The 9,176-nt window shown below is 55.8% G+C and overlaps 1 protein-coding gene and 1 long non-coding RNA gene across 2 annotated transcripts; both read left to right on the top strand.

Moving 5' to 3' along the window:
* Positions 1–6: 6 nt before the first annotated feature.
* Positions 7–1,579, top strand: LOC108449192. Its single transcript, XR_001865328.1, has 2 exons — positions 7–139; positions 819–1,579. It is a non-coding gene; the product is annotated as an uncharacterized LOC108449192 (long non-coding RNA).
* Positions 1,580–2,281: 702 nt separating this feature from the next.
* Positions 2,282–4,656, top strand: LOC103624071 (olfactory receptor 51G2-like). Its single transcript, XM_017744672.1, is given in 2 exon segments — positions 2,282–3,315; positions 3,318–4,656. Coding segments are annotated over 2 exon segments (954 nt in total). The 5' UTR covers positions 2,282–2,501; the 3' UTR covers positions 3,458–4,656.
* The last annotated feature ends 4,520 nt before the right edge of the window (positions 4,657–9,176 follow it).

Here is a 9,176-nt window from a genome sequence, read left to right as displayed (position 1 = left end):
ACAAAGACATGAGCTGTGTGTCCCTGGGGGAGCCCCGCGGGGTTTGTGGCTGCTTAAATGCAGCTTCCCAGCCCTGTGAGCAGCGTGAGCAGCCAGGGCTGGCCCTGGTCCCCTCCCCGTGTTCTCTGCTGTCACCCGGGTAAGTACAGCTGGGCTGCCTGAAGGAAACAGGGACGTTGTTCCTCTGAAAGGGCAATTTCTGTCAGGGCTTGATTCAAACCAGAATTTACGGAGGTCTCTGGCAGAAGCAACAAACAGCGTGTAAGGAAAGTGCTGGGAGCAAATCGCTTTGCTAAATATTCCTTTTGATGTCATATCTACAGGTGGGCTTGGGGCAGGGGGTGGAGCTGGGCAATGTTTATGCTCCCTTCAAACCTTTCTGTGCTGATTCTGTGCTGATGAAAAGGCACCCTAAAAGTACACCTTGGTCAATAATTACGAATTCCCTTCATTCTCTCAAGTGGTTCATGAATAGATGTTGGCTGCCCCTGGATCCCTGGCAGTGTCCAAGGCCAGGCTGGACATTGGGGCTTGGAGCAGCCTGGGACAGTGGGAGGTGTCCCTGCCATGGCAGGGCTGGCACTGGATGGGCTGTAAGGTCCCTTGCATCCCAAACCACTCTGGGATTCTGTGAAGAGTCTGAGACAAATTTTAATCAATCTGTGCTCCTCAGCTATGCACAAAGTGTTAATTCCCAGCTGATAAGAGACCCAGAGCTTTTCCCTGGCCAGCCGTGGTGAGGGCTGAGCTGAGCTGCTGCCACCATCAGCTGCTCAGCTGGAGTTTGTAACAGGCACTAAATGCACCTGCATTTGCAGAGAGCCTGCTCTGGAAATCCCCCCCGGCTGCCCCCACCTCCTCTCGCTGAGCGCCGCAGCTCCTGCCCCCTGCTCGGGCTCTGAGGATGCCCAGGAGAGCAGGCGGCTGCTGGGATCCTAGAGAGAGACCTGGAATCCACTGGTGAGTTTTCTGACGGCCTCAGGGCAGGTGAAACATCATTTCATCTTCAGTGTCCAACGTCCCTCAGGGGAGGAGAGACATTGAGCGTGTCCAGGGAAGGGAACGGAGCTGGGGAAGGGGCTCAGCCTGGAGAAAAGGAGGCTCAACAGGGGGACCTTCCCAGGGAACAGGGAGAGGACAAATGGAAATGGCCTCAAGCTGTGCCAGGGGAGGCTCAGGGGAGGCAGCCACCATTTCCCCATGGAAAGGGAGCTCAGGCCTTGGCAGGGGCTGCCCAGGGAGGTGTGGAGTGCCCATCCCTGGAGGTGTCCCAGGAAGGGCTGGAGGTGGCACTCAGTGCTCTGGGCTGGGGACAAGGTGGGCATCGGGCACAGGTCGGACTGGCTGGGCTGGGAGGGATTTTCCAGCCTCAGGAATCCTGGGATTATGTGATTCAGGTTTTCTCTCTTATTTGAGCCTCTGAATTTCTTCCTTTCCATTTAATCTTGTTGGAGCTGAGAAGTACAAATGGCATTTCCTTCCCTCGGGGCTGGTTTGGATAATTGACCCGCAGATCTCGCTGATAAAGCTCCCTAAAACATCACACACTCTGCCAAGCTGAAAGCAAAGGGGAAGGAATCAACACAGACTCACATGTAATGGGGCTGCTTCTCCCCTCTGAGGGAGATGTTCTCTCTCGTGGTCCCACCGCATTCAGTTCAGCACAAACATTGGCTTTTCCCTGCCTTCATCTCACGCCCCCTCCATCCTCCCTTCCCTCTCCTGCCGGCTGCCTCATCCCTGCAGGAACCAGCACGGCCAAGGCTGCTCCATCACTGCCATGGGAAGCAGCCAGCCCCGTTCCCAGGGTGATTGCCAGGGCTCCATCCCACCTCTCCTTCTACCCCGGGCAGGAACACACAGCCTGGTCTTGTCTGTGCTGCTGAGAAGCTTTGGGGCACCTGCCAAAGGGCTGAGCACCAAATTTCCTGAAAATTTTGGCATTTAAAAGGGACTGCAACAGGGGGAAACACTTACATGTCCTACTTCTGTCCCTCGTTGTCTGCTGCTGTACACAGCCCTGGCGATGGTGATCCCGAGGCTGGTCCACTGTGGCTTTTCCTTCACTGATCACAGAGTCATGGAATCCCAGTTTGGGTTGGGAGGGACCTTAAAGTCCATCCAGTGCCACCCCTGCCATGGGCAGGGACACCTCCCACTGTCCCAGGCTGCTCCACGACCTGGCAGTGTCCAGCCTGGCCTTGGGCACTGCCAGGGATCCAGGGGCAGCCCCAGCTGCTCTGGGCACCCTGTGCCAGGGCCTGCCCACCCTCCCAGAGAACAATCCCTTCCTAATATCTATTTAGAAATTAGGAAGAAATTATCTAATATCTTTCTCATATCTGATCGATGGGATAGTCTCAAATGAGTGCAGCTGCTCAGGGCTTTTTGGCTCCCAGGAGCCTGCCCTCCCCACCCTGTGCCAGCTGGGATGTCTCCTAGCAGGGCTTTTATTCCAAGATACTTTAATTTCCAGACCCTTGGACCACTGGAGCAGTGAGATGTCCTCTTCCAACAGGACTGGGTCCAGCCCCCTGGCCTTCATCCTCACGGGCATTCCCGGGGTGGCAGTGAGCAGCCCCTGGGTGGCCCTGCCCCTGTGCTGCCTGTACCTGCTCATGCTGCTGGGGAACTGCTGCCTGCTCTGGGCCATCAGGGCAGAGCACGCCCTGCACGCCCCCATGTACCAGCTCCTGTCCATGCTGGCCCTGGCAGACCTGGGGCTGTCCCTCTGCACCCTGCCCACCGTGCTGGCCGTGTTCTGCGTCCCGGCCACCTCGCTCCCCTTCCAGGCCTGCCTTGCCCAGATGTACTTCATCCACACCTTCTCAGCCATTGAGTCCGGGGTCCTGGTGGCCATGGCCTTCGACCGCTTCGTGGCCATTTGCCACCCCCTGCGCTACAGCTCCGTGCTGAGCGGCTCCCTGGTGGCCAGGGCAGGGGTGCTGATCGTCCTGCGGGGCACCTGCCTGGTGCTGCCCGTCGCTGCCCTCATGGCGAGGATGCCGTTCTGCAGGGCCCGCGTTCTGTCCCACTCCTTCTGCCTGCACCAGGACATGCTGAGGCTGGCGTGCGGGGACGTGCGGCCCAGCAGCTGGTATGGGCTGAGCGCCGTGATCCTCACCAAGGGCCTGGACTCGCTGGCCATCCTCCTGTCCTACGTGCTCATCCTCAGGGCCATCCTGGGCACCATCTCCCCGGGGGCGCGAGCCAAAGCCTTCAGCACCTGCATCTGCCACTTCTGCGCCGTCCTGCTCTTCTACATCCCGCTCATCAGCCTGTCCGTCATCCATAGGTTTGGGAAGCACCTGCCCCCCCCGCCCCCACGCTCCTGGCTGATGCCTGCCTGCTGGTCCCCCCTGTCCTGAACCCCCTTGTGTACAGCTGGAAAACAAAGCAGATCCGCAGGCGGATCCTCCTGCTGCTCTGCTGGAGAGGGACCCAGCAGCAGGGCTAGCCCCAGAGTGCCCCAAAGCTGGACTCCTCCCTCTTTCCTCTCCACACTGGAGTCCCAGAGTGGCAATTTCCTAATGCCAGTCTCCTCCTTCTGTTCCTCTCCAGACTGGTTGCTCATGGGCAATATCTCTCCTGGAGAAAATCCCTTGTGTTCCTTCCCATCCCTGTCACCTCTCTGCAGCACGGCTCTGCTCCTCTCCACAGAGGGATGGGTTATGACAATCCACACTATCCCCCTCCCGTTTTGGGATGCTCCACTCTCCGAAGGGCTGCGAGAGGCCAGAGCTGGTGTGGCCTTGTGGCAAAGCTGCCCTCCCTGCAGGCGGAGGAGAGACAAGGCTGCTGGGAGCAGGCTTTCACTGGAATTCACTGCCAAGAGGGGGTTTGGTCTCTGCAGAAATACAGACAGTGTTACCAGACTTGTGTTTTTATTTGCAATATCCCTGTTCAGTCCAGGACATGAGACCGTCAGTTCCCAGAGTTGTGTGACCCTCTGAGACTCCTTAGCCTTCATTGTACAGCCAATGTGAGCCACATCTTTGCAGTTAGGGAGACAAGAACTCGCCTGTGGACACAAACCCAGAAATCTGAGTACCTGGGACACAAACCCAGAAACGTGACTGTGGTGTCCTTGAGGGGTCTGCAAGGGGAGTGTGTGGTTTTTCCTGACTCATGATACCATCTCAGCCTATAACCCTTCTGGGAACATCAGGAAAATCCCTCCCGCCTCCCAGGTTATGATCCCAATGAGGACAGGCTGCTCTGAGTGGAGCTCCAGGGTACCCTGGGTGTGCAGTGCCATCCAAAGGCGTCCTGTGATGTGTGGAGTGGTTGTGCATGGCCACAGTCCCTTAGGCACACTCGAGATGCACAGGTGACATGTTTCACACCTGGGCTGCTGGGCTGCCCCTCTCAGAGCACCCAGTGGTCACTGAGGAGCCTCCACCCCATGCCCAGGCAATCCCTCCTGACTAACCACACCTGGAATTGTGTAAAATAATCCTCCCTGCAAGGAAAATCCCCGTGACTTTGTCCTGTCTGCAGGGTCCTGCCAGGCCCTTTCCTCCTTTCTGCCTCCACAGCAGTGCCTTGAGTCTTCCCTGGGGCTGCTCTCCTCCTCTGGGATATCTCAGCCCAACCTGCTCCTCATCCCTGTAGCTGAGTGGACAAGGAGGAGAAAAGGAAAGGGAAACCACAGAATCCCAGACTGGCTTGGGTTGGGAGGGACCCTAAAGCTCATCCCATCCCACCCCTGCCATGGCAGGGACACCTCCCACTGGCCCAGGCTGCTCCAAGCCCCAATGTCCAGCCTGGCCTTGGGCACTGCCAGGGATCCAGGGGCAGCCCCAGCTGCTCTGGGCACCCTGTGCCAGGGCCTGCCCACCCTCCCAGGGAACAATTCCTGCCCAATCTCCCATCCAGCCCTGCCCTCTGGCACTGGGAAGCCATTCCCTGGCTCCTGGCCCTCCATGCCTTGTCCCCAGTCCCTCTGCAGCTCTCCTGGAGCCCCTTTAGGCCCTGCAAGGGGCTCTGAGCTCTCCCTGGATCCTTCCCTTCCCCAGCTGAGCACCCCCAGCTCTCCCAGCCTGGCTCCAGAGCAGAGGGGCTCCACCCCTGGAGCAGCACCAGGGCCTCCTCTGGGCTCTGTCCAGCAGCTCCATGTCCCTGTTTTGGGGCCCCAGAGCTGGACACACTCTAGGCGGGGTCTCATGAGAGCAGAGAAGAGGGGCAGAATCCCCTCCCTCACCCTTCTGCCCTCGTGTGGGATGACCCAGGGTATGGGTCATGCCCTGTGCTCCCTTGTGGCTCTCCCTCACTCCCATCCTGACAGCTCCCCCCAAACCCGGCTGTTCTCCAGCTGTTCCCAACTCACAGCAATTCGCTGTCTCCATTTAATCATTGACAGCACCTCGACTCTTCCCAGCATTCACTGTTTGCTTTGCTCTGTTTGACTTTCCATAGCATCGCCCAAAGCAATAATGGACAGACCAATTTTTCTACAAGTGCTTTCCAGCTGTCGCTGCCTTTCCCCACCTGAACTTCCTCAGCCCTGGACCTGCACACTGTATTTGCCATCCCAAAATTCCATTTTGCCAGCAGACAGTAGGAGCTGTCAGCTTCCTCTTCGCACCAGCACCGGCACACAGGGGGTGGTTCAGGGGCTCCAGGATGCTCACAGGAATGTGAAGCTTCTGCTCTGGAGCCAGGCTGGCAGAGCTGGGGGTGCTCACCTGGAGAAGGGAAGGATCCAGCGAGAGCTCAGAGCCCCTTGCAGAGACTAAAGGGGCTCCAGGAGAGCTGCAGAGGGACTGGGGACAAGGGCTGTACCTTGGTTTGAGACAAATTTGGAGGAAAAGGTCCGAAATGAACGTCCCCCTGTTAGAAGGCAGATTTCAGCAGCTCCTCCCCCACCAGGTTCGGAAAGAAATTCCTCGGAGGAAAGTGAAAAAAACGCTATTTATTTAACAAGCAAAGTGCATGCAGGCACGGAAAAGAGAATGAACCTCTCGCTGTGGAGGAGAAACCTGGGTAGATTTCAGAGTCCTTTCTGTGGGTGTGGCTCTGCTCTCTCCGGAGCCGGGGCTCGGCGCGGGCTTCCCGGTGATGGCGATCCGGACCGCAGCAGAACAGTCCCAAGAAAAGTTCTTGCCTCAGCTAGCAGGCTAGCTACAAAGCAAAGAGTTTTAACTCTCCGTCTCCCTCCTGAGAAAAGGAGCCGAGAGCTGGGAAAAAGCAGGAAGATGCTTTCCTCGGCTCTGTAGCAGCAGCAGCAGCAGCGCAGGGGACCGTGTGTGTCCTTGAGCACAAACCGCTCTGAAAAATTCGCCTGGCTGCTCTCCCCCCTCTCCTGAGAAACAGCTTAAAGACACAGGAAGGCACAGGATTCATGTCTGGCACACAGGATTCATGTCTGGCACAGGGCAGACCATAGGGAACACAGCATCAAACAGTCACCCCCGGACAGGCTGGAAGGACAGGAGCCAGGGAATGGCTTCCCAGTGCCAGAGGGCAGGGCTGGATGGGAGATTGGGCAGGAATTGTTCCCTGGGAGGGTGGGCAGGCCCTGGCACAGGGTGCCCAGAGCAGCTGGGGCTGCCCCTGGATCCCTGGCAGTGCCCAAGGCCAGGCTGGACATTGGGGCTTGGAGCAGCCTGGGACAGTGGGAGGTGTCCCTGCCATGGCAGGGCTGGCACTGGATGGGCTTTGAGGTCCTTTCCAACCCACACCTTTTTATGATGATGAAGAAATGACACTGCCTCACTCCATTCTTATTCTGATCAACTTTTGTGTTTTGTACCCATCTCACAGTTCAGTCCCATGTCTGACATTCCTTTGGTATCAGCTGACCCCACACAGCCCCCCCAGAGATTCAGCTGGGTTTGTGTTAATGGATTTGAAAGCGTTTTTCTTCCCAGCAAGGGAGAAGTGTCTCTGCAGCAGCACAACTTTCTTACTAGTAAAACTTCATCTGCTCTGCAAGACATCAAAAATGGGTCCTAAGGAGTTAAAGGGGTTAAGGAGACCAGCTCTGAAATGGAGTCGGATCTGGGATACTCTGATGCATTCCACTGAGATGTTTTTCCTTTTTATTGTTTATAGGAGCAGCCACTGAACCCCTCTGCTTCTGTATCTTGGGATTTCACTGTCCTGTGAAAGTCCAGGGAACTTTCTTGTAAACCAGCATGACTGGTGTGGTCCTGAGGGCAGTCACACATTCATTGGGAAAGTTTGTTCTGTCTTGGGAATTGGACATGGACTAATGTTCTGACCTAGTCTGAGAACACAAAATCCTCTGTTTACGCCTCCATATCTGCATCACCAGACAGAGCAGCCCTGGGCTCCGGGTGAACAGATTCCATGTGTTAATCTCAGCCCTGAGAACGCAGCAGGTCATCAGTGAGGCCAGAATGAAATGGGATGTGGGACACTATAGAGGGATATAGGGCTTTTCAAATGATGAGGAAAACCTCCCAAAATGCAGCTTTGGAGTTTCCCCAGATCTGCACTGAGTGTCTCAAACATGGGGCTACCTGTGAAGTCCAGGTTCCCATGGCAGGAGGGGATGGCTCGATGTGGTCCCTGGAGCTGTGGAGCTCATCTGCTCTAAGGTGAGCTGAGATGCTCTGCCAGTTCAAACAAGGAAACTTCAAACCAAATCCTAACCCCAAACCCACATCCCAGATCCCAAACGCTTTGTCTCAGGTTTCCCCTGGTGGGTGGGACCATGGGAAGTGTTTATAGCTCTGTAGGTCATGCAGAAATAAACCCTCAGCTTTTGCCCTGGGCAGCTGTGCCCGGGCTGGACAATCCTTCCCATGACGGAATTTTCCGAATATCCACCCTGAGCCTCCCCTGGCCCAGCCTGAGGCCGTTCCCTCTCCTCCTGTCCCTGTTCCCTGGCAGCAGAGCCTGACCCCCCCAGCTGCCCCCTCCTGTCAGGGACTTGTGCAGAGCCACAAGGTCCCCCCTGAGAGATAAAACTGGTCTGTGATAAGAACACAAACCCATCTATCCATGAGCAGCTCAAGGTTCTGAGATCACTCAGCATCACAGTTGCTCATGTACCAGTTACAAATTCCCCTGGATCTTTCTCCCGTCCCTTCTGGAAGCAGAATCATCTGCTAATGTTTTGCCAGATTGAATTTTGACCAGTTTGATGACATCCCAGTGATTTATTTTGAAGAAATCATTGCAGAATTGCAGCATAATCTCGTTACTGCCTCTCCTCACAGCTCTGCCCTCATTTCCTTGCGCTGTTAGTGAGATGCCTGGTGCAGTATTTTCCAAAAATCCCATTATATCAGAGTGATAAAGGACAATGGACACATTTGGCCTTATGAGAATGAAACTACTTCAAACTAAAGAACGTAAGATCTGTTGAGGAGATCAAAACAAAGAGTCTTTTAAACCTTTTCAGACTTATATCCCTGGCAGTGTTCAAGGCCAGGCTGGACAGGCCTTGGAGCAACCTGGTCTAGTGGAAGGTGTCCCTGCCCATGGCAGGGGGTGGAACAGGGTGAGCTTTAAGGTCCCTCCCAACCCAAACTGGTCTGGGATTCTATGACTCTATATTCTGGAATTTCGGTATCTTTAAACCTTGTGAAACAGGGTGAAGAAAAATGTGAAATTCATGCAGCACTCATGCACCTCAACCCTGCCTCCTTGATCCAGACATGGCCAGGCAACCTGGAAACCCTTAAATTAATTCTTTCTAGGAAGGAAATCCTCCTGCAGAGCAGACCATAGCTGTCCCTATCCCTGGCAATCACCTGGATCCATCTGGCCCATTTTGGGCACCCGGGAATGCACTGGAAATCAAAGGGGGCTTTTCAGTGACAAGTTTTGTTGCTTTGGCGGAGCAGCGGTCTCTCCGCAGGCAATGCCATGCCCTCTCCCCTGCCAGCCGTCCCTGGTGGAGCTGTGCTGGGCATGGGGAGCTCGGGGAGGTACCAGCCACGGCTGTGAGGAAGCCCCTCAGGAACAACGTTTGTCCAAGAGTCCCCACACGTGGTGCCGAGTTTGGGGATTGGGAACTGCTCTCCTTGGGACCATCCAGCAGCAGGAGATTCACAGCTTTGCCTGACATTCCTTCCCCATCAGGGTAAATTTATTGCATTCCAGTTGTTAGTTAGAATCACAGAATATCCTGAGCTGGAAGGGACCCACAGGGATCACCCAGTCCCACCCCTGGCCCTGGCCAGACCCCCCACCAATCCCCG

Source organism: Corvus brachyrhynchos, unplaced genomic scaffold, assembly GCF_000691975.1.
Source record: "Corvus brachyrhynchos isolate BGI_N302 unplaced genomic scaffold, ASM69197v1 scaffold511, whole genome shotgun sequence".
NCBI lineage: Eukaryota > Metazoa > Chordata > Aves > Passeriformes > Corvidae > Corvus > Corvus brachyrhynchos.
This window is presented reverse-complemented; position numbering and strand designations above follow the sequence as displayed.